The sequence below is a fragment of the Eutrema salsugineum genome, unplaced genomic scaffold (genome assembly GCF_000478725.1).
Source record: "Eutrema salsugineum unplaced genomic scaffold, Eutsalg1_0 scaffold_20, whole genome shotgun sequence".
Classification (NCBI taxonomy): Eukaryota; Viridiplantae; Streptophyta; class Magnoliopsida; order Brassicales; family Brassicaceae; genus Eutrema; species Eutrema salsugineum.
Window position 1 is genome coordinate 1,477,311 of NW_006256828.1, and position 25,544 is coordinate 1,502,854.

Genomic DNA, 25,544 nt, shown 5'->3' on the forward strand with positions numbered 1-25,544 from the left:
TTGACCTTAAAAAGAAAATACATCTGACTTCTGAGATTCATGTTGAACAAATTAGCCATGGATTATGTGTTAAACACCGATTAACAAATTAGTATATAATTATATCTTAGACCTCTATTTATTAATTCTTGGTCTCCTCCTAACAAGTATAAAATGTTTAATTTATATTACTGGCAAAAAATAGACATTGTTATATTAATTTTAATATTCTAAAACGGCTATGAAATTGTCAGAACAAACGCCTAATACCTAAACAGTTTGAGTAGAGACTAATGGATGAATAGAGGTATTCTATGAAATTCTCTATTTTTATCAATATTAGGTGAATACCCGTGTGTACACACAGGCTTGTATACTTTATAAATTTATAATTTGTGTTGTATAATATGATAGGTTTTTTATTTAAACTTTAGGAATATTTTACTTGTATAAATACAACCTAATTCGATATAGAAGCGATCATTTGATAAAATGTATGAATTGATATATGTTGAAATTATTTGTTCGTATTTATTTTTATTATAATATAAACACATTTTTAAATTTTTGTAGTTTTTACTCTAAATTTCCAGTTAGTTTCGGTTGTAATCAACCACATATTAAAAACTAAAAACAAAATAATCAATGTTTTCTAGTTTAAGTTATATGATCACTTAATTGGAAGTTTTATATTATGCACATGAAATTTAGATTATCAGCTTAAATTGCAGGAAACTTTTTGACTTTTTTTATATGTTAACAGTTAGCACACACAAAAAAAACACTTACATCCATGCAAGCTACACATCGCCATATCACATTTAGGAAAGTACAAATACTTTTCTATAACTTCTAAAATTACGTAAGGATCTAGTCTTACCAATTATTCTTTCATAAACTTTGCACCCCAAGAATCGAGCGTAAAAAGAATTATTGCTTTATGGGAACTACATTCTATTTCTGTCTAAATATGAAATCGTTTAATAACACACTGCCTAAATTATGTTATAACAAAATACTTAGATAATGAATACAAAATGTGATCATATTGTGATCCTAACTCCTAAGTCTTGTCTCCCATGAGAGCGGCTGAACAACCTCCAATTAACACTCATGAGGAATATAAGATGATAAAACAATTACAAATTATGCAGACTGGGAAATCATCCGATCATAACAAATTTATCGATCATTTATGGTCATCACAGTTTTAAAAAATTACTCTTTTGATATTCTTTCCCGAGAAAACTTTTTGTCCCCTCACTCCTTCTAAATTCTTCTCTGCTTTCTCTATAACCTCCTCTTTGTTGTCTTTATTACGTCTCCCCCATAACATTTGTAAGTTGTAACCCAAGCAATAAAAAAAAAGAGGTTAAACCATACCATTAATTCATCATAATGGCAACAAACATGCATAGTGATATCAACATTCGCCTTTACCATTTTTTATATTTTCTCATTTTAGAGAGAACACAATTCGTTAAAATGTTTCAGGTTATTTAGATACGCAAACCCACTTTCTACCAATAATATCAAGCCATTTAATCCTTCATAAACTCCTAACTGAATTTTCGTGTGACCTTCCTTCTCCAATATCTTTTTATTCTTCTCAAATCTTCTCCAATATCTGAAGATAGCAATCACCACCTCTTGAAGTCATAGTCATGACCACAGTTACTTCTTTCACTTACAAACTCGTATAATCCTAGTGAATTCAAAACTCGGTTTTAAATTTTGCCATTAAAATCCGATTGAAATTCTGACTGATGAATCAAAGAGGAATTTGGCAGTAGTAAAGACATGAAATAAGTTCCAAAACTCATAAATGTTTTAATTATTATTTAAAATTTAAAATATCAGATTTTTAACTTCTAAGTAAGAAATGAAATCCAAGGCCACAATTCAGATGCTCTCATATTCATTTTTTTTTACCTCGACCACCGTCAGATCTTTATGTTTTTAATTTTAATTTTTAATAATTTCTTTTTCCGTCAGTTATCACAGATATTAATCAGAATAACACAAATCCACCATTTATTTATATATTTTTTTAAAAAAAAAAACTGAAGTTTGAAATTCCTCTCATTTGAACTGATTTTTTCACCATATAAAGTAAATCGTCACAGTTCATCATACTTTAACGATCCTTTGGCACCTAAACCGCTGCCAGACCTACTTTTAGAACATTGATCAATTCTTTCTCTTGTGAACAAAACGATTGCAGGCTAAACAGAAACAAATCCAATTGTAATTAAGAGCATTTCAGTCTACTGGTATTTTAGGATGCATTAAGTATACTCAATTACTCCAAAAATAATTGGTAACTCTGTTAAGTACTTTTACACTTTCAACCCAAAAATAATTGGTAATCAACTCAAAAACAATCAGCTATAAATGAATCGGTCTATATTATAATTAATAAAATTCCACAAAAAGGACAAATAGTGGCTGCGTTAATTGCTCCACCGCATATAAACGACACTTAGACCTAATACTTAAATGATGGGATACGTTGTATACAACCCAAATAGATAAAACGAATTTGGAACAAATTAAGAATAACTGAATGCTTCACGTTGTAGTCAGAATTATTTTTTGATGATAAAACAGTCTCGCTGATTTCATTTCACTGTATTAGTATTAGAAAAGGCGGTGACCGGTTTATGTTTCGGTTTGTGGAACTTAAATGATGATTATAAGTTTGTATGATTAATATGAAGTTTGGTTGAGAATGTACTATTCGCTTTTTCGGTGACAAATAATTCTTCAAGAATTTAATAAAATTTGATTTGTTGTGAAAACTTAGAAACTTTATTAATCATTGGAATGTATATATAGAATACATAGGGAATCTAGGTTAAGTACAATGCCCTGATGGGCCTAATGGGCCGGTATAAGAATCCATATATGATATGTGTTACAACACTCCCCCTTGGACGAGTGAACCGGGCTAGCTACTCAATCGGGATCTCGATAATGCGCTGGGGAATGTTGCCTCATTAAAACCTTACCAGGAAAAACCCAGTGGGACAAAATCATGGTGAAGGAAAAAGAGTACAACACGCATTACTCCCCCTGATTGTAGCATCACTGCAGATCTCTAAGTCTATACATTCCTATCTGTTTGACGAGCTTCCGGTGTGTTGAAGTAGGCAATGATTTGGTGAAGAGGTCAGCTGAATTCTCACTGGATCGGACCTGCTGAACGCTGAGAGTGCCGTCCTTCTGCCAGTCTGAGGTTGAGAAGAACTTCGGTAGAATGTGCTTCGTCCGATCTCCTTTGATATATCCTTCCTTGAGCTGAGCTATGCATGCCGCGTTGTCTTCATACATTACCGTGAGCTGTGTGTCTTCGTCCATACCACAATCTCTGCGGATGTGCTGAGTCATGGAGCGCAGCCAGACGCATTCCCTACTAGCCTCATGAATGGCTAGGATTTCAGCATGGTTTGATGAAGTGGCAGTGAGTGTCTGCTTCATTGATCTCCAAGAGATGGCTGTTCCTCCATGCGTAAAAACGTAGCCAGTTTGAGACTTGGCAGTGTGCGGATCTGATAGATATCCTGCATCGGCGAAGCCGACTAACCCATCTTTATTTTGGTTAGTATAGAAGAGTCCTAAGTCTTGAGTACCTCGAAGGTATCTTAGGAGATGTTTTATACCGTTCCAGTGCCTCTGAGTTGGAGATGAACTATATCGAGCGAGGAGGTTCACGGCGAAACATATGTCTGGTCTAGTGTGACTAGCCAGGTACATTAACGCCCTACAGCACTGAGGTATGGCTTTTCAGGACCAAGGATTTCTTCATCATCCTTTTTGGGACCAAGAGGGTCATCACTTAAGCTTCTAACTACCATTGGGCTGGTCAATGGGTGAGCTTGGTCCATATTAAATCGCTTGAGTACCTTTTCGATATAAGCCGATTGATGCACAAGGATTCCTCCTTTGATGTACTCAAGTTGTAATCCCAAACAGTACTTTGTTTTGCCTAGGTCTTTCATTTCGAATTCTGCTTTTAAGCAGTCGACTGTTTGGGAGATCTCACCAGATGTTCCGAGGATGTTTAGATCATCCACGTATACTGCTATGATTACAAATCCTTTGTTTGAGTACTTCTTGATGAAGATGCATGGACTGATGGGGTCATTTTTGTAGCCTTCTTTGATGAGGTAATCGCTGAGGCGGTTGTACCACATACGCCCACTTTGTTTCAGTCCATACAAGGATTTGTTCAGCCTGATGCAGTATTGATCTCGAGATGCATTTTTGTCTTTTAGTTCAATGCCATCTGGGAGTCTCATATATATTTCGTTGTCCAGGGGCCCATAGAGATATGCGGTTACAACATCCATTAACCGCAGATCAAGATTTTCTCTTATGGCCAGACTTATGAGGAATCGGAATGTTGTTGCATCCACCACTGGAGAATAAGTCTCCTCATAATCGATTCCGGGTCTCTGTGAGAATCCTTGTGCTACAAGCCGTGCTTTGTATCGAACGACTTCACCGAGTTCGTTCCTTTTGCGCACAAAGACCCATTTGTGGCCCACTGGCTTGATGTGTGATGAGGTCCGGATGATCGGACCGAACACGCTTCTGAGTTTGAGACTCTTTAACTCCACGTTTATGGCTTCTTTCCATTTTAGCCAATCTGTTCGATGTGTACACTGTGTTATTGACGTGGGTTCTAGATCCTCTTGCGTGAGCGCAACATCAAGTGCTACTTTGTATGCAAAGAGTGCATTTAAGTCGACTTCTTTTCGATTCCATTGTATTCCGGACATATTGTAATTGATGGAGATCTCATTGTTATCTTCTGAACCTGGAGATTCGGCGTCCCGAACTTCTATTGAGGGTTCATTAGATTGAGTCTCAGCCGCGGCTATGTCTGATATTGCAGGAATCCCGGTTTCGGTTATTGCACCTTTCTTTGATTTCCGGGGATTCTTATCTTTAGAACCGAGAGGTCTGCCCAGTTTGAGACGTGGTGCAGACTCTGTAGCAACTTGGGTCTGTCCCGTTGGGACAGCTATTCGTACTGGTGCATTACAAGCTGGGATGTACGATTTGGTTACTTTGGTCGGGTCAGCAAAGGAATCTGGCAATTGATTAGCTAGCTTTTGATAATGAATAATCTTTTGGATCTCTGAATCACATTCTAGAGTCCGAGGATCTTGCCAATTTAATGATGTTTGATTCCATGAAAGATCTTTGACCAGCTTGTTTGTCTCACCACCTAAAGAGGGATATACCGATTCATCGAATTGGCAATCCGCATATCTGGCCTTGAAGAGATCTCCAGTGGTTGGCTCGAGATATCTTATGATGGTGGGAGAGTCAAAACCAACATATATTCCCATCCTTCTTTGAGGTCCCATTTTGGTTCGATGTGGTGGAGCAATGGGTACATATACTGAACACCCAAATGTTTTGAGATGGGAGATGTCTGGCTCATGACCCGAGAGTAGTTGGGATGGGGAATATTTGTGTTCACTAGATGGCCGGATGCGTATGAGTTCAGCAGCATGTAATACTGCATGTCCCCATGCTGAGGCCGGGAGCTTTGATCTCATGAGTAATGGTCGGGCTATCCATTGAATGCGTTTAATGAATGATTCAGCCAATCCATTTTGAGTATGGACATGTGCTACAGGATGTTCCACGGTTACCCCCATGGCCATACAGTAGTCATTAAACGCTTGTGAGGTAAATTCACCAGCATTGTCAAGGCGGATAGTCTTTAGTGGGAAGTCAGGGAAATGGGCCTGCAATTTGATGATTTGGGCCAAGAATCTAGCGAAGGCTTGGTTCCGAGAGGACAAGAGACAAACATATGACCAACGGGTCGATGCGTCTATAAGGACCATGAAGTACCGGAATGGTCCGGAAGATGGATGTATAGGTCCACAGATATCGCCCTGGATTCTTTCTAGGAAATGAAGTGTTTGTTTAGAGATTTTAACTGGTGAAGGCCGAGTGATCAATTTGCCTTGAGAACAAGCTGTGCACATGAGGTGTTGAGGATAAGCTCGGTTTTCTTTGAGGGTATGCCCTTGAGAGTTTTGAATTAGTTTACGCATCATATTTGCACCGGGATGACCGAGCCGGTTGTGCCAAATAGTATAATCAGTAAACCGGGCTTTGAGAGTGGTATTAGCTTCAATCATACTGACTTTAGCATGGTAAAGTCCAGTAGAGAGCGCGGGTATGGTTTCGAGGATTTGTTTATGGCCGTCTACGGTTTTAGTGACTAGGAGGGATTCTTTGTTCCCTTGACCTTGGGTTTCTATGTGGAAACCATTCTGTCTTATATCCTTGAAGCTCAGAAGATTTCTCTTCGAACTAGGAGAATATAGAGCATCTGGTATTTCAAGTTGTGTGTCATTTGATAGCAACACATAGGCATGGCCATATCCTTCGATAAGGTTTGAGGGGCCCGCGATGGTGCTAATATTTGCGGTTTGATAGGTTAGGTTTATGAAGTAACTTTTGTTTCTTAAGATAGTGTGGCTGGATCCACTATCTACGACTATGGTTTCCATTTGCTGGTGTGCTTCATTATGAATAGAAGATAGAATTCAGTATTGAGGAATTCAGAAAATGTGATAAATCATAAAGTAAAGCAGTGTCTGAGAATAAAGGCAAATGGAAAAAAAATGAAACAAATCCCAAAATGAAAAAAAATAAAGAACAAAATCAAATTGTATCAGAGTTTCAGATGATTGAATTAATCGAGGAGATCAGCTGTTTCATAGTCCATGGGGTCGGTCTGCTCGTTTGTGGTGTTCTCATCATCAAGGAGGTCGTCACCTTCCAGGTTAGCAGCATCGACTGGCTGAGTCATGTTGGCTTCAGCAGAAGCTTTTCCGTACTTCTGGTATAGATCGCAGTGGATCTTGGGGGTGCGATATTGCTTTGTTGGGTGGTTGAACATCCCACATCTGGTACAAGCAGAGTGATCGGGGTTGGTGTGGCGGGTCGGCTTGGTGATGCCTCGACCACGACCAGGACCATAACTGAGGTTAGGTCGGTTGCCACGACCATGTCCGCATCCACGTCTTCCACGTCCATGTCCTCGGCCATTACCACGTCCATTACCACGTCCACGGCGGTGATCTGAGGATCTATCGGGTTGAACATGGTAGGACTCTTGACGAGAAGCTGGGACAGGAGCCGATCCCGGGGGCCTCATAGCGCTGTTCCTCATAAACAGCTGGTTATTCTTCTCAGCGAGGAGAAGACAGGACAACAAGTCTTCGTACAATGTGTGTTTCATTGCACGGTATTGTTGTTGGAGCACAACATTCTCTGTGCTGAATGTGGATAATGTTTTCTCGAGGAGATCATTATCTGTCACATCCTCGCCACAGAGTTTCCGGATGGCAACAATACGAAAGAGTTCGTTGTTGTAATCATCTACGGATTTGTAGTCCTGGAACCGAAGGTTCTTCCAGTCGAAATCTGCCTGAGGCAACTGGACCATTTTCTGATGGTCATATCGTTTTTTCAGCGCTTGCCACAATTCAAGTGGATTCTCAAGAGTGAGATATTGCTGCTTAAGGCTCGGGGCCAGATGATGGCGTATGTGACATATCGCCTGAGACTGTCCCTTACGGGATGCGGTGTTACCGTCGGTAATACATGCATCGAGTTCTTTCGATGCAAGGAACAAGCGCATGTCTAGGGCCCACTCGAGGTAGTTATCCCCGGAGACGTGAAGGGCCTCGAATTCACATTTCTGAATGTTTGACATCTGAAACATGAGATTGATTTTGTTAGGGATTGTTTTGAGAAAATTTTGAATGCTGATGATGAAACTTTCTATTTTGAGAATATTTCTATTTTAGGAAAGTTTCTAAATTTGGAAAGTTTTTAATTTGGGTAATTTTCTAAATGAGGAAAGTTTCTATGTCGGGAAAATTTCTATATGAGGAAAGTTTTTATATGAGGAAACTTTCTATTAGAGGGAACTTTCTCGGAAATAGTAAATTTTAAAGGTTATGGTTTTAGTTACCCCGAACATGATGTCGGTTTAATAGCTGTGATTTAATCGGTTAAAGCCGAATATAATTTCGGTTAATGAGAACCAGGTTTAGCCGGTTTTAGGCGGTTTAGGAGGAACCCTAGGGGAGCCGAATATGATTAGGGTTTTATCTAGGGTTTTAACGGTTTGGAAAACATATTTTGTATGTGATTTCGAGATCTATAGGATCTGTGGTCGATGGTTTTAATAATTTCACAAGGACAACAAAGAAATCACGTGAAAAGGACTAGGGTTTAAGCATTATGACTTACGATTTTGAAGATTACAAAATCGTGAATCAAGCTTAGGATTTAGGGTTGATTTTCTTAGTTTATTCAATCAAGTGTTTCAAGCAAGAGAATCAACAATCAAATAAGCTGCAACAAGCTTATTAAACATGAAGAAAATCGAATAGGTTTATGCCATAAACATGGCCAAAAACGGTTGTTAGGTTTTTGTAGATTAGGGTTTTATAAAACGAGTTTAAAACCTTTGAACATGCATAAACTTGTAATTTAAACAATCAATCAATAAGTTATCAATCAATCATCAGAGTATCAAACACTTTCAATCAATTAGAGATCGATTTTTTTTTTTTTTTTTTTTTTTTTTATTATAGGGTTTTGAAGTGTTTAAACAACAGGTTCTATGGCTCTCAGTTTTAGAAGATACCTTTTCCACCTTTGGATTTCTGACAGGCTAATGAAACTGGGAGCTAATAGACCGATTGATCACCAAACTGGAGAAGCTGCTGGTTGAAGAAGGAAAAACTCGGATCTGGTTTTTTTTTTTTTTTTTTTTTCGGTTGATCGTCGTGTACTGTAAGTGTGCGTGGGGGCGCGTCCGACGTTGGATCGACAAACGGTTTTCACCAGTAGATTCGTCTCGTCGAGGGCTTCGATTTGATATGTAGATCGTCTTCTGGTTCCTCACGGTTTGGAAGATATGCGTCTTTTAAGTTTCGACTTGCTTTTAGGGTTTTGGTGGTGGCCGGATTTATTAGGGTTTTTCGCTCAGAGAGTCTTATCGTGCTGATAACGTGTTGTGAAAACTTAGAAACTTTATTAATCACTGGAATGTATATATAGAATACATAGAGAATCTAGGTTAAGTACAATGTCCTGATGGACCTAATGAGCCGGTATAAGAGTCCATATATGATATGTGTTACAACATGATTGTGATTTTGCCAAACTAATAATTAAAGATATGATTTCATTTACCGTATATCTATTCTATTAAAACAGAAACACATTTAGTGGTTGTATCCAAACACTCCCAAAGTTTTTTTTATAATATTTTATTTTATTTTTATATTTAATTTCTGAAAATTAGTTATTAATTTAGATATTTTTAGATTTCCTAAAATCTAGGTCATCTTTAATTTAAATTTCAAATTATTAGAAATTTAATTAAATTTAGTTACAAAAATTTGAATTCAATTTAATTTAAATTCAAAACATTCAAAAAAATTATAATTAAATTTTATTACGAAAATTTAGATAATAATTTTAATACTTTAAAATTTCTTAAATACAGGAAAGATTTAATTTAAAATTTTAAATTTAAATAATATTTTTTATAAAAATGCATAGTAAATAAATATTTTATCGTATTTTATCATAAACTATCGGTCTAAAATATCAAATATTTGAGATTAATAAATATTTATATTATACAATAATATGATCGAGCTGATTAGAGTTATATATATATACAGTAAAACCTCTATAAATTAATACTCGATAAATTAATATTCACTATAAATTAATAAATTTTGCTGGTCCCAAGTCGGGCCAATGTAAAAATCCATCAAATTCGATAAGATAATAAGATAATAATTTTTTTTGAAACCCTTATATAAACTTATGGTCCCAACAAAAACATAAATTAATAATGATATAAATTTATGCAATTATATATTGATACAATATTCTAAAATATGACTAATGTGTTTATTTTTACTTAAATTTGAAATCTCATTGGTTCTTATCTCTCTAATTATTATATCAGTAGCTTTTATTGCTCTTTTACTATATATATTCAATATTTATGATGATTTTTTGACGTGATAATTGATTTTCTTACCTTTAAATGTTTTTAAATGTATTGTAGTGTATCTTCAATTTTATCATCAGTAATATTGATAGCAGCCATGATTTTTTTATAAATTTTAAACTTATGAACATGTATATTTTTACATGGACAATCCAATATGGTGTTAAAAACTATTTTATTGTGATAGTTATGATTCTTAATCATAATTTATATAATGAGATTTGTTAAAATTTCAAAATATAACATTAATACAAAGAAAGTTTTAGAAAATTATATGCGAAAAGTAAATTTTCTCTATAAATTAATAATTATTAATTTATAGTTAAATTAATATCACGATAAATTAATAAATTATCATGATCCCAACATTATTAATTTATAGAGGTTTTACTGTATATATATATTTAAGGTCCATGAGTTAATTTATTAAAAGATATAAGATATTAAGATGATTTGAGACAGTTAAACTAACAGGTTAGCCCGTTTATATATATAATATTTTTTTTTTAATAGCATAAATAGTAAATAAATATCTTATTATATATTTTCATAATCAATTGGTCCAAATATTCCATATTAATAAATATTTATAGGGTTATACAATTATAATTATAGTCTTATACGTGTTAGTTTGTCAAAATATGTAAGATATTAAAAATAATTTAAGACAACTAAACGGATGGATTAGCAAATTCATAGATATATAGAGTGTTTATGTGTAAATCTAAATTCACATAATAACAAAGTTTATAATTAACATTAGATCAATGTATACTTAATTAACGTATACTCTTATTCTACTAATATATAAATTTTACTGTTTAAAATTAAAATATGATTACAATTTTTTGATTTTAAAAAAATAAATAACAAAAATAAATTATATCTAAACAAAAAGATAAATGCAACTTATATTAGAAAAAAAAAATATTCACGTGCGGATGCACGGGGTTAAAATCTAGTTTTAGTTAAATTTGAGATAGTTGTTATGTTCGGATTCAAATCTGAAGAGAAGTACGGATATAAAACACCAAAATGTATTATTTAACGAATATAAATTAAATATGATGGAGCCCATTATACCAAAAATAGGTGTGAGAGACAACAAAATCATAAAGATATACTTCAACAAAAAAAAATTTACTCAAGAACCAAAATTGAATTATCTCTGTTCAACCAACAACTGAACGCCAAGCTGTCCCAAAAAAAAACCCTCTCTCAATATATATATAACAACTCTTATCACAAACCATATGATATATTCACATTATCTCGAAAGGACATTTCTAACTAAGAGAAAAGTCTTGCATTCTCTCTATCTATAAAAATGTTGATTGTTATGATTGTGACTCTTTTTGCGACTGTGGCGTTGCATCAGTTGCCTTCGGTTGTGGCTCTGGACGTCCACCTCCTTCCTCAGCTAGCCGCAAAGCACAATGTCACAACAGTTATTGTGTTTGGAGATTCTAGTGTTGATCCAGGAAACAACAATTTCCTCAATACTGATTTGAAAGGAAATTTCCCACCTTATGGTGGAAATTTCGTGAACCATAAATCTACCGGAAGATTATGTGACGGATTACTTGCACCCGATTTTATCGGTAAGCTTTACATTATAGTATTCATATTAGTATTAATACTTATGTATCTTAACTGAATGTTTTACTTTAAATTTATGAAATTATGTTCACGTAAAACTTATATATATTTTTCATTGAATTTTTTTTTGTTTTTCTCAGCGGAAGCCATGGGTCACCCGCCCATACCGGCTTTTCTTGATCCAACCCTAACCCAAGCCGATCTACCTCGTGGTGCAAGTTTTGCCTCAGCTGGTTCTGGCTATGACGATCTCACAGCTAATATATCCGTAAGCCTAAACATGTTTCCCTTTTCTACTTCTAGTAAAAAACATAATTAAAGTTGAAAACTCTCTTTCCATATTAAATCGAACTGAAATTGATTTTTTTTCTCGGGATGAAACAGAACGTGTGGAGTTTCTCGACGCAAGCCAGATACTTTTTGCATTACAAGATTCACCTCAGTAAATTGGTCGGTCCATTAGAGAGCTCGAAAATGATAAATAATGCGATATTTCTTCTAAGTATGGGATCAAATGACTTCCTTCAAAATTACTTAGTCGATTTTACTCGACAAAAGCAATTCACAGTTGAACAATACATCGACTTTCTCTCCTCCCGTATGATTTACGACATCAAGGTATGTATTCGTCTCCACAAACCTCGTATACGATAGCTCTATATATATGCTTAGATAATAATCATATAAGGTATACTTTATTCATTGGGTTCGTGTAGCAAGAATTAAAAAAAAAAATATTTCTTTTTGTGAAGAAAACCAATTACGTTTTCACTACGGCTTGAACTAATCGACTATTAAAAAAAAAGAAGAACGTGTCTCTGTGTGTGAAATAATTATTTGCTGCTGAAATAAATGCGTATGTGTTTATATTGAAATTAAAAACTTTGACATATACCTTGTGTATGTATGAGGGTCCTGATAATTAAATACGAGCCAAAAAAAGTCATAAATTACAGCAACAACAAAAAGAGAAAATAGGGAAAGAAAAGAGACCAAGTACAAAGAAAATAATACGAATCGTATCTGGTTGTTGACAGAATTAATTTCAAAGAAAATGACGTGAATTTTTGATTTTTCATGTCCGGTGTCTGACACATGTCGACGGACAAACCATATCCACACGTATATAATTCGTTTTTGTTTTTGTTTTTGTCTTTTTTTTTTGTTTTTGTAAAATTGATTTTAGCAGTTGTCAGCAAGAAAATATATTGATTTTAGCATTTACTTTCTTGAACTACTAAGCTCAGTAACTTTTAATTCCCATTTATTGGGAAACATAAATATATAGCCACTTGAAATGTCCAATTGAATTTTTTGTCAGAGTGACCAGTAGATTGTTTCACTGAAAAAAAAAGTTTATGAAACAAAAAAATTTAACTTAGATTTAGTTCAGTTTCTATATTTTGCCAAAGAAAAAATATATTTAAATTTTCAAAATTGTATTATTTTAATTCATATTGATGATTTTTTTTTAAAATCTACTTGGTTTGATTTGGATAAACCAAACCGGAATAGATAACTCTAATAAAAACATGTACATATTAAACTAAAGGATATGAATTGCACTTTAACTCTTATATAAAGAAGATTCGAATCATCTTTTTGGTTTTCTTCTTGTTATTTTATAGATGTTGCATAGACTTGGAGCTAGAAGACTGGTGGTCGTAGGAGTTCCTCCCATGGGCTGCATGCCCCTAATAAAATACCTAAGAGGCCAAAAGACTTGCGTTAATCAATTAAACCAAATCGCTTTTTCCTTCAACTCCAGAATCGTCAAGAATCTCGAGCTTCTGCAATCTGAAATTGGTTTAAAAACTATCTACGTCGATGCCTATTCTACCATCCAAGAAGCTATTAAAACCCCAAGAAAATTTGGTAAGAACATGGATCTAATTACTTTTTTTTTTTTGGTTTTTGGCCAATGGATCTAATTACTTAAAACATAAACTTAGTACTTTAAGGGGATCAATATGGATCTAATTTATGTTCCTTTTGGTTTTAAATTGTAGGATTCATCGAGGCTTCGAAAGGATGTTGTGGAACAGGTACTTACGAATATGGAGAGACATGCAAAGATATGGAAGTATGCAAAGATCCTACCAAATACGTATTTTGGGATGCGGTCCATCCAACACAAAGAATGTATCAAATCATTGTCAAGAAGGCCATTGCATCTATTAGTGAAGATTTTCTCGTTTAGGATATGTTATATGTTCGTATACTATCATGATATATGTCTGAAAAACGTGAGGATGTAATTGAAAAAATCGAAAGATGTTATATCTAATATTTCAAAACGAAGAATACATTATAATTGAGCAAAATTTGAGAAATATCTCGCTTTTAAACATTAACTGTTGTTTTATAGTTTTATATAAGTATCTTTGAACTAATAAACCTTTATAAAATTTTAACTATATAACAGCAAAACCTTTTGCTAAAGAAGAGTATCTAACAATCTGTTTATCGATATGGTATAGTTTTGTTTTAGTTACTTTTGATTTGGTTCTTTCAAATAAGTGTCTGTGACTAATAGAAACAAAAGAAACATCATATGTAGGATAATATTAATTCTATTAGAAATATTAAACAAAGACCATCATTACATTTGAAGACGTTCAATAATTTTTGTTTTATAAAAAACATCACAACATTTCATCACCAATCATGGACGAAGAAAATCTATCAATATATCAGATTTAACTTATCGATTAGCTAACAGTGATAATCGGATATATTACTTAAATTAAATAAGATCTCAGAAATAACTGAGGATGGAATCAATAGTTGGTCGGAGAGTTTCAAAGAGAATAAAGTAAGCCTTCTCACTTGGATGGATAGAATCAAAAAACACATAAGCAGATGTATTAGGACACACGTATGACTTCGGATTGCACAAGACCGAAGCCTCTAAGTATCCACTTCCACAACATCCACTGCTTACTTCTTCAAACCCTATAACATACATGTATATATAAATTTTAGTAAAAAGTTAGGACTCACTGTGAGACTATTCAAAAAACCAGAATGTAAGTCCAAAAACATAAAACTCTTAACCCTTAAGTAGTTAAAAAAAACTCTTAACCCTAAAACGTAAACAATATAGTCTATTTTTCTAATTTTTTTTTAAAAAGCATATTTTCTACTATAGAATTTTCTTATAATTATCCCAATATTGTATCCAAATAATTTTTGTATTTACCGTATTTTTGATGGTCATGAATGATCTCATAGAATGGATTATACGCGTCGAGGTAAAAGATTTTGGACCCAATATGGGCCAAATTCATTTGCATGAGGTCCAATTCTTTTTGTAAGTAGAAGTTGTAGTTTACGGCCACAGTGGAGAAACGGTCAATGCAACGACGGTTGGTCAATGTTTCGCTGGAGAATAAAGTTATAACAATTGGTAAACACCCAATTGGTGGCAAACCTGCCACCGTTATTTTCCTCGCTCCTTCATTCCATAAACCCTGACCATTTATATAACCATATTAATTGAAAAAATAAAATAAAAAAGTATATTAAAACAACTAAACCGGGTTGATGTTAAAACAACAAAATAAATACGGAGCCGATCAAATCCAAATTGAATCACTGAAACCAGCCTATTTTGAATATGAGCTAGAGGAGACAAATCGATTTCAAGAATCTGACTCAAGAAGATCGAAGTTGGAGCCAACTTTTTTACAAATTTAATATTCCATAGTCAGATTCAATCTACTCATTCAACTATAAATATATGTATGTGGTTAAGTAAATTCGAGCAAAATTAAGAAAAAAAAAAAGAAAACACATATAAGAAAGAACAACTTTTAAGGTAACGAATTTTTTGTCTTATCTTCTAAATCCGAGTGTTATCATGTAAGACATTTTTAAGTTTATAATATCTAAAATAGACACTTTTAAATTTTAATTATCACACTTTTTTACTATTTGTGCACTAAAAATGATTTAAAAACTTATTTCATTAACACACTATTACTTATCTATATTCTTTTTTATTTAATATTATATTAATATTTATCTATTATTAATTATCACACTTTTTTACTATTTGTGCACTAATTATATAATTTTTTCATAATACTTTGATACCCATTTGTAATCTTTAACTTAAATTCTTTTGCCGTTTAGTGATAAACACATACGTATCCATATAGTAGCGTCCACGTGGACACAAATATATGGATATCTATACAATTATAAAAATATATATATGTATCTACATACGTATCCATATAGTAGCGTATACGTGAACAAAAATATATAGATATATATATATATGTATATCTATGTACATAAAGTATAGATGGATATAACTATATAAATATACATGTATATTTATATGCATATTCACGTGCATATATTATAGATGAATATAACTATATAAATACATATATATACATATTTACATGTGTATCTATATAATTGCATATATATAGGTGAGTTTTGTGTGATTTAGTGTGTGGAAGTTGATAAATTAAGATGGATCTCATGCGATTTAGTGTGTGGAAGCTGACAAATGAATTTAAATGAGTCTCGTACGTTTTAATATTTTTCTGTAGGTAAATAGAAAGTAAAAGAAAAAAAAAGATAAAAAGTAAAAAAACATAAGCAAAATAAGATAAGTGTCTCACCTCCAAAAAGTGTTATTTTGACAATTACACTTTGAAAAAGTGTCCCAAATGGTAATATTCTTCCTAAACCCCGCCAAAACCAAATGAGTGTCATAAATTTCAGGTTTAGGAAAAAATCATAACAGAAAAATTAGGAATGGATACTAATTGTTTAAGAACCCTACAAAATCTTAATGAATCTCTCATAAAATGTATGTAGTATTTTAGAATTTTATCAAGATTGTGTTATTCTTGGAACTAAAACTGGATTTTTTTTTTGTGGTATTAGAGAATATATCTATTATATATAATGTATAATTTGTTTTATAAATTTAAGGTACTATACAAAAAAAAATCCTAAAAAAAAAACTGAGAAAATAATGAAATAAATGTGGTGGATTTTTTTTTTAAGATCAATGGTATATTACATTTTATTATAAATCTGACTTTGCAACAAATATCAAACCCACCAAACAAAATTAGGCTCAATTTTTTTGGTTTAACCAAAAATCTACAAAATCATTATTGAAACTGAACTCAAATCGACATTGAACGTCAATTTGATTAAAAATCTAAGAAGATATAGTTATGTATATATATATATATGTATATTTGTAATCGATCAATAACATTTTATTAAAAATAAGAAAATACTAGTTTACCTGGATAAATTGTTTGAGATTAGAAATAACGAACTGCTGGTAAGCTTCGATAGAGAAGGTCTCTCGTCGTGTGGGAATTGTGAAATAATTTATGACGAAATCGTTGGTTCCTGCACTTACACAGAACACAGCCTCTTCTATGTGTTTTTCCATTTTTTGTTTTCCTATTTTATCCTCCAATTGTCTCTTGTACTGTCTGAAATACTCTAGCTGAGTCGGAATGTCTATTACGTTCTACCTTCCCACCAATGAAAGCAACACAACATACAATACAATTAATAAAATTCACTCAAAAACTTGACAGATAAACATATATATATATATATATTTGTGAAAATAAAAAAATCCAACAACATTATTTTTAAACAGATGGAGTAAAAATACTTAGAAAAGTAACAAAAATATATATATATATATATTATTATGACCATAATGTTAATTTGAAACAGATTGAGTAATATTGACCACAACATATATAATTGTTCTTTTGATAACAGCACAACAATATAATTTATGAGTTGTAATTTGATTACCCAAGTTATTACCCTAATGGTTAGTGAGTCAAAATAACAACTCAAGCTGGCCTTAGCTATAGATATAATAGTATTCCTATGTGAAGATGAAAAGACTAAAAGGTAACCAAAAAAAAAGCAAAAGGGCCAAATGCCAAATTAAAACTCGCTTCATTTTGTCGTCAACTCGGCGATAATTTTGGATAATCCCTTTGCAATAAAAAGACATGCGCACCTTACATAAAGTTATAAAAACTCATTATCTTTTTGTCGTCAAGTAATGATTGATTTGAGATAGTGTTTTTTATTTTATTAATTTTTTCAACTTTAATTACTGTAATAAGCGATCTTCTTCTTCTTCTTTTTTTGTAAGTTTTTAATATTTTTCTCGAATCAAAAAGAGAGAGATGAGAAGAAGACTGGTTTACTAACACCAATGGTTGGAGTGAGAGGATCAAATCCAGAACCAGCTGAAGCAAAGCTAACTCCACTCATTAACTCAGTTATTCCAAGATTTGGGTCCAAATATGCTGGCACATTCTCCTTCACTCCAATGTATGAACCTATACTTATGATGATAGAGATTCACTAATAAAATTTAGAATTTTTTTTAATAAAATCATTTATAAAAATGTACTAACCGATGAAATCTGTCACAAGTCGACCGTTGCAAAATCTACCGGTGGGAATGCTGTTTTTGAAATCAAGTCCATAAGGGGGAAAATTACATTTGAATATTGTGTCGACATAGTTATTATTGCCTGGATCCACTGTTGAATCTCCAAAAACTAGAATAGCTGAGACTGGTTGTTTTCTTTGATGGTATGATCCGATTGGTTTAGGTTTCACAAGTTCCGGTTTTGGTGTAGAGAAAGAGAAGGGTATGAAGAATAGGAAGATGAAGAAGATGAAGGAAAAAGAAAAAGAATGACCTCTCATGTTGTGAACGATTGGAGTGGAGACAAATGAGAAGCTTGGTTGATACCTTCTAATGTAATCACATAATATAATATAATATCCAATCATATTTATTAGAGGTGTCTATTTTTGGTTTAAACAACCAACCCAAATCAAAGTTCTATATAAAAAAAATCTCAAAATTTGTTCAATAAAGAAAATTATATTGATAAATTTGTCGATTAACCAAGTTCGACCGCAACTCGGTACATTTATTAATTTATTGATTTTTATAGATATAAAAGAAAACATAACTTCCATCATGTTAAATACTCCATTTTATGCTTTCTAACAATCATGAAATATACTAAAATTTAAGATCCTTTAAATCATGAACTAATTCTGAACCGAAGCTCTGCCAAACCAAACCAAACACAAAATGCGTTTTTAAGATTTCTGTATTTCAAAAGGAAAGGAGGTAAAACAAAATCAGTAACCGATCGGAAATAAAGTAAAGTTCGAAGAATACATCTTCCAAGTTATTTTCTTTTATTCGACCGAGAAATTCCACAAACGGAAGTTTTATTTGCTGATAATAGTTAGCAACTATCTATTTTTGATGAATAATCACGTGGACCGACAAGTTAATGCAACAACTTGCATCTGGATTATTTAGGTGAAGCTTTAAATATTGGAGTGCTATAAATTGTACGTATTCATTAACTTATGCTATATACTGAACTTGCTTTAAAATAGTTTATTTTTTAGTAATAGCATTGCTACTAATAGTAATAGTATGATGAGTACCCAAACATCGATCAAGCCAGTCGATTTCTTAAGTAAATAAGACAAACAAGCTTATTGGTATAAGTACATCACATTAATGAGATAGCTCATAATTAGTTACGGAGCTGATTATTAAATATCTCCATTATTTGGTGACACAAATAAAAGTCATTACTCCTTATTTGTTTAATTCTTCAGATAGTTAACTCCTAACTAAATATGCACTTGTTTGTTCAATTAATTATTACTCTCGCATTTTCTAATGTTAGATGTTTTTTTTAAAGTTAAATGTTTTCAATTTTGTTTGTAGTTATAAGTTATAACTCTCTTTTTCTTAATTTGCTCTATCATATTTGTATAAAATTGAAGAAAGATTTAGAAAAAAACAAGGTTAGAAATGGTCATTACAAAAAAAAATTTGTAATGCAAAATATTTTGATTTTTATATGATGACTACAGTTTGTAAGGCAAAATATATTGATTTTTGTTACTTCTTATGACCCTTTTCGTTTCCCCCGAAGATTGTCTTAATATTTTTCGTGTTGCAAATCATATCTTATAACATGTAGCTCACCAAACAAGGACCAGAAGGCGTACTTCTCTGAGTCGTAGCACAAGGTCCCTCTACACTGGACGAGTCTTTCACCCTATGCTCACCGGTTATTCCAAGCAAGCGGAATGCCTTTCGTAGAACAAATTTAATGTTCTAGAGAATCCGTAATTCCACTCAAACATATATTATATGCATTGTATTGATTTAAATATAGATATTATATGCATGGCTCATGAATGGTCCATAGATGGGGTTACATACCTCCAGGAAAGATCTTACACGCAAGATGGGTTAGACTAATTTTCATGAGGCTCATTTCCTTTTCTTAAAAAGAATTTAAAGTTTATGGACACGGTAGAAATACCGTCAATGCAACGACGGTTGGTTAATGCTTAGCCGGAGAATAATGTTAGAATATAGGACGATGTAATGCATATTACTGTATGAAAAAGTCTCCATTTCATTTCAGATAATCACTTGACAGAGTTATAAGAAAATTGACAAAGTTAGAGAATAATAACGACAAATCCACTTGACTAGCCAGCGTTTACAACCTCCGTTAACAAAGTTTTTTTTAAAGAAAATTTTTCTCCATGTTTTCAATGTAAAACCATAATCTGTCTGACATATTGTTCAAAATTTTGTTTACTTGATAGAGACAGAAATCGTTTACTCTATAACTCTACTGGTAGAAGAAAAAAAAAACATGTCCTCTACGTAGTATACCTCGAATGGTTTGAAGTGATTTAAGTAAGACACTAAAGTTGGTAATACAACCAAAGTAGTCTAACCACTCTAATCGTCGGAAAAACTCCAAGAAGGAGCAAAACTCGTCCGATGAAAATAGTTTTTTTTAGAAACTCATAGGAAATTTTCATCCAAGTTATTTTACGATATTTTCTTATAAACATCATTCGAAAGTGGGTAAGAAATTACTAACAGAGTATGTTTCTAGGTAATTCATTGAAAAATCCGTTGAATACATAAAAAATTATAGTTACCAAATAATGATTCCAAGGGTTTTTCCAACACATTTGTGGTGGAATATCATCGGAAACTGACCATTTCTGACCAGATTCTGACGTCTCCCATGAATATTGTCCGAAAACTTTTGGAATTCTATACTTACTATGGAGTTGGAAGATGTATGATTTATATATATAAACGTTTCGAGGCTCATGTTCTTACAGATTTCTGTCCATAGGAAAGTCGCCAAAGTAACATGTTTGCGATGACTCGCCAACGATTACGGCCGTCGGAATGGCATTTAATTCTTGTAGTGCTAGCTACTTCTATAAAGTAAAAACAAAACACGAAAATATGACAAAAATGTATCAGAGAAGGTTTTTTTTTTGGTTAAAAGGCCTTCATTAACTAAAAAGTAGCTTACAAGGAAACAAACTGAACCATTACAACCATTAAAGATAAAACGAACCAGAGAAAGGGAGGGGAGAGTACATTTGCACAGCACAAATTAAATGACTAAACCTGAAGAGGAAGGAGGCAGGTGAAGTAAGATGGGGCAGATGCCCCCAATAAAAAAAATTTAATTAGTGTAAATTGTTAAGAAAATGATTATTGCCCCCACACCACAAAATATATTTGCCCCCATCATTTGATAATGTTTTAGCATAATTGTTTTTGCCCCGATAAAAATACTTCTAGCTTCGCCACTGAACGAGAGAGATTGGATTCGACCAGAGTCAACTGGGTTCAGCTTGGAAACCAAATCCGAACAAGTTCAGGGCCCATCGTGTGGTCTAGATTCTTTAGCGCCATTGCTTTGTCTTTAAGGATCTGCAAAATCTTCCTGCTAATAACCCCAGGCGGAAGTGTTGTACCTAGATGCATGAACCTTATTGTTTCATCATTCATATATCAAAAAGGGTCATCTGGATCATCATAAATTTGCATGAAAGTTACATAAGAAATATCTGTCGAGAAAAAAATGATTTAACAAAAATTAATGTCTATGAGGACATAGATAAATAATATATTTGGATATATGCCAATAATTATAATTTTCATGAAATATACAGTAGAAACTTTATAAATTAATATTTGATAATTTAATAAACACTATAAATTAATAATTTTTCATGGTCCCAAATTGAATTAGTTTAAAATATGATATAATTCGATAAGATAATAAGATAACAATTTTAACAAAACTCTTATATAAATATATGGTCCCATTAATATCATAAATTAATAATTACCATAAAAATTTCTGGTATAAATATATAAGTGATATAATCTACTAAAATATGAGTTGAATAATTTTTATTTATTTTAAATTGAAGTTTTTTTGGAACTTATCTTTAATTTTAGAAATAATTTTTAATTCTAATATTTAAAAAAATCTTTCAAAATTAATGAAAAATAAAAATAATTTTTATTTAAAATTTATAAATTAAGAACTCTATAAATTAATAAATTATCAAATTTTAACATTATTAATTTTTTTTTTTGATAAAAACCTAACATTATTAATTTATAGAGTTTTTACTATATCTGCGAGGTAAGGGAGAAAAAAAAGAACGTAAAATTATTAGCACTCAAGATCTTGTTAAAATGTAATTATTAGCACACGAGATCTTGTTAAAATATAAAGTTATTAGCTCACGATTTCAAACAAAATAAAAATCGAAATATATTAGTCGATCCTATCAATGTCCAAGGTTGTTAGTATGTGAGCAAGTAAGACAATAGATACAAAATATTTTAATAATACAAAATAAAGGAAGTACGATGAGAGTTCCTTCTCCAACACTTCATAAATCCACTCACAACCACAAGATCACTTTCGCCGACCACAAGATCTTGCACTTGAAGTAAAAGAAATACTCAATTCCTCATCATTTTAATTCATTAAATTAAATAAACATTAACCAATAAATACGACTATAAGAGAGGCAAAAGGTGAATAGTTTTACTTTTCGGTTTGATACGGTTTGATTCGATTAAAAAACATTGTGATTCAGTTTTGCTCGATTTGGCTCAAAATATTTCCACCGTTTCAATGAGTTTGTTCGGTTTGCTTGTTTATTCCATCTGAGGATACATAATACCATAGTTATCTATAAAGTTCATTGATTCGGTATTTGTTCGGTTAATGATTAACCGTTACTCTGGTACTTATTGTTGCAAATGGCTTCCCCTACCACTAAGCAAATAATAATTAACAATAATAGGTGTCATCAGAATCATCCTCTTCACCAATAAACAATTATCATCATCACAAAAGTCTCTTAAGAACCCTCCACCAATTTTATTCTCTTCTGAACATATAACCCAAACACATATACACAAATTGTTCATAAACAGAAAAAGGAACTGAAGATAGAAGAAAAGCAAATTATGAGCACAGCAAGATTCATCAAGTGTGTGACTGTCGGAGATGGAGCAGTGGGGAAGACTTGTATGCTCATTTCATATACCAGCAACACTTTTCCTACGGTAATATATTTAACATATCTTTCTGTTTTTTGAAATGTTTCAAATTGATGTTTTAAGCCTTCTATGTTAGTTACTTGGAGATTTTGTTGGCTTCTATATAATTTCAAGTTGTTTAGGTTTTAGGATTCGTTTCGACAAGGCCTGGTGTAGTATTGATACATATTGATGGAAATTACTCTCATACTAATTTAGGGGGTTTTTTTCACGTTTCATATCGGAAAAAAATATAGATATATAGCTTCAAGTTTTATAGTATAGTAATATTTTAAAATTGTTACGTGAACTTGAAACGAAAATATCTCATTTAATACTTATGGACCTAAATCCGAAACCAAAGCTAAACTACTGTACATTTCTATCTTTGCTCACTTGAGACATTATCCACCTTTTTTGTTTTCTATACGTTTGGAATATAAATGATATAAAATGCAATTACAGGATTATGTTCCGACAGTTTTCGACAATTTCAGTGCAAATGTGGTGGTCGATGGAAGTACTGTCAACCTCGGCCTCTGGGATACTGCCGGTAATTTTTTTTTTACTAAAACAATAAACAGATAAATGGATCAATATAACTATTAGTTTTAATAATTAGAATTAATGTGGAATTATCAGGGCAGGAAGACTATAACAGGCTAAGGCCTTTGAGTTACAGAGGGGCAGATGTGTTTTTATTGGCATTTTCCCTAATTAGCAAGGCCAGTTACGAGAATATTTACAAAAAGGTAACTTTTTTCAACTTACATCTGTTTTCAAAATGGTGAAACATTTTTTGAAAGACTTGTTGTCTAAATTTGTTAAAAAATATTTAGAAAAAAATAAAATATTTTTGTTGAGAAAATTAAATTAATTTCTTGATTTATAGTGGCTTCCGGAGCTGAAACATTTTGCACTTAGTATTCCCATTGTACTCGTCGGAACCAAATTAGGTAAGAATTTTTTTTTCTTATTGGATATGTAAAATAGAATTCTGTTAATGAAAACATTTGATATTTTGCAATATCATAATATTTATTTTTTGATTTGTGAAATTGTGATTTATTTTTATATCTATTTATTTTTATACATTTTAGTGAAATGTACGTTTAAAAATTTAATCATTTGATAATTTTGCACTTAATTAAAGTTATCTAACTTACTTGTTCGGTTTTTCGTATATATATTTTTCTGCATATTCTTTATTTTCTGACATTTTCTTGTTTCTATAGTAGAGAACAATATTAAAACAATTGAATCCGATGATATTGTAGCAAAATGGCTAAAAATGTAGCAAAATATAGTCCGGTTGGATCGTTAATGGGCTTACAAGCAGTAGCCAAGTTTAGCTTACATTTTCCTTTTATCAATTAATTATTAATCAATAAACTATATTTTCATTAGTGAAATAATGTTACCCGAAAAAAAAAAATTACAGATTTGAGGGATGACAAGGAATTCTTAAAAGATCATCCAGGAGCAGCTTCTATAACAACTGTGCAGGTACCGTTATAAAGAAAAATATGTTTAATATTTAAAATGCATACATATATCGATTTCTATATGTTAAACACAAAAAATCATAACTGTGAGTGAAATATTATGGATGAATTTGAGTAACAGGGAGAAGAACTAAGGAAGATGATTGGAGCCGTTAGGTACTTAGAATGCAGCTCCAAAACCCAACAGGTATTTAATTGTTTATAAGGAAATTATATAATCCACATTGAGTTGTAATAAAATATAATAAATTGAGTAAGCTGAAATAAGTTTGTTTTTTCTTTCTCAATATTTAACAGAATGTGAAGGCAGTGTTTGATACCGCGATCAGGGTCGCTTTGAGGCCACCAAAGGCAAAGAAGAAGATAAAGCCATTAAAGACCAGGAGATCAAGAACATGCCTTCTTCTCTAATATTTCAACATTTGAATAAAAAAACATTTACATATACATGTGTTTTTTTTTTATATATATATTTGTAATGGCAAAAGAGGATCTCTTAGTCTTGACCGAAGCGGAGAGACTAATGATTTTTGTTGTTGATGATATTTTAGTAATAATAAAGAGTTAATCGCCAATTGATCCGTAAGAACGACAATCCATCGTTTAACCTTTTTAGTTGTAAGTATAAGAGTTAATAAGAGACTAAGATGATATGATTGATTAAAACTTTATAAATAGTTAAAACAAAAAAAACCTTTATAAATAAAATAAAATGTGTCAATTTTTATGATCATGAAAGAAGAAGACTTGGGGAAAAAGATAGGAAGCTAGCGTGTAGGAATGGTAAATTTGACAAAATTAGAAAGCCAAAGTCATAAGTAAATAAATATATTTGTCTCCCTATGTATAATGCCCAGTAGCCTACTCTAGTACACCATTTACACTCATGTCTATATAATTCTTAACTTTATAATGGTCT

General features: G+C 32.2%; 3 protein-coding genes and 1 long non-coding RNA gene across 4 annotated transcripts; 3 read left to right on the top strand and 1 right to left on the bottom strand.

The window, feature by feature from the left end:
* The first annotated feature begins 11,319 nt into the window (after positions 1-11,319).
* On the top strand, positions 11,320-13,983 carry LOC18015944 (GDSL esterase/lipase At5g45950). Its single transcript, XM_006398216.2, has 5 exons — positions 11,320-11,661; positions 11,800-11,927; positions 12,044-12,277; positions 13,288-13,534; positions 13,669-13,983. The coding sequence occupies exons 1-5, from the start codon at positions 11,388-11,390 to the stop codon at positions 13,857-13,859; spliced, it is 1,074 nt and encodes a 357-aa protein (XP_006398279.1). The 5' UTR covers positions 11,320-11,387; the 3' UTR covers positions 13,860-13,983.
* A 401-nt stretch (positions 13,984-14,384) lies between these two features.
* Positions 14,385-18,408, bottom strand: LOC18015945 (GDSL esterase/lipase At5g45960). Its single transcript, XM_006398217.2, has 5 exons — positions 18,094-18,408; positions 17,885-18,015; positions 16,941-17,174; positions 14,862-15,132; positions 14,385-14,614 (listed from the first exon to the last, which is right to left on the bottom strand). Exons 1-5 carry the CDS (start codon positions 18,389-18,391, stop codon positions 14,418-14,420), a joined length of 1,131 nt encoding a protein of 376 aa, XP_006398280.1. The 5' UTR covers positions 18,392-18,408; the 3' UTR covers positions 14,385-14,417.
* LOC112086396 lies at positions 17,374-18,551 on the top strand. Its single transcript, XR_002899520.1, has 2 exons — positions 17,374-18,007; positions 18,295-18,551. It is a non-coding gene; the product is annotated as an uncharacterized LOC112086396 (long non-coding RNA).
* Positions 18,552-22,976: 4,425 nt separating this feature from the next.
* LOC18015946 (rac-like GTP-binding protein ARAC2) lies at positions 22,977-25,036 on the top strand. Its single transcript, XM_006398218.2, has 7 exons — positions 22,977-23,147; positions 23,586-23,673; positions 23,763-23,872; positions 24,013-24,076; positions 24,562-24,626; positions 24,747-24,812; positions 24,923-25,036. Exons 1-7 carry the CDS (start codon positions 23,049-23,051, stop codon positions 25,034-25,036), a joined length of 606 nt encoding a protein of 201 aa, XP_006398281.1. The 5' UTR covers positions 22,977-23,048.
* Positions 25,037-25,544: the final 508 nt, after the last annotated feature.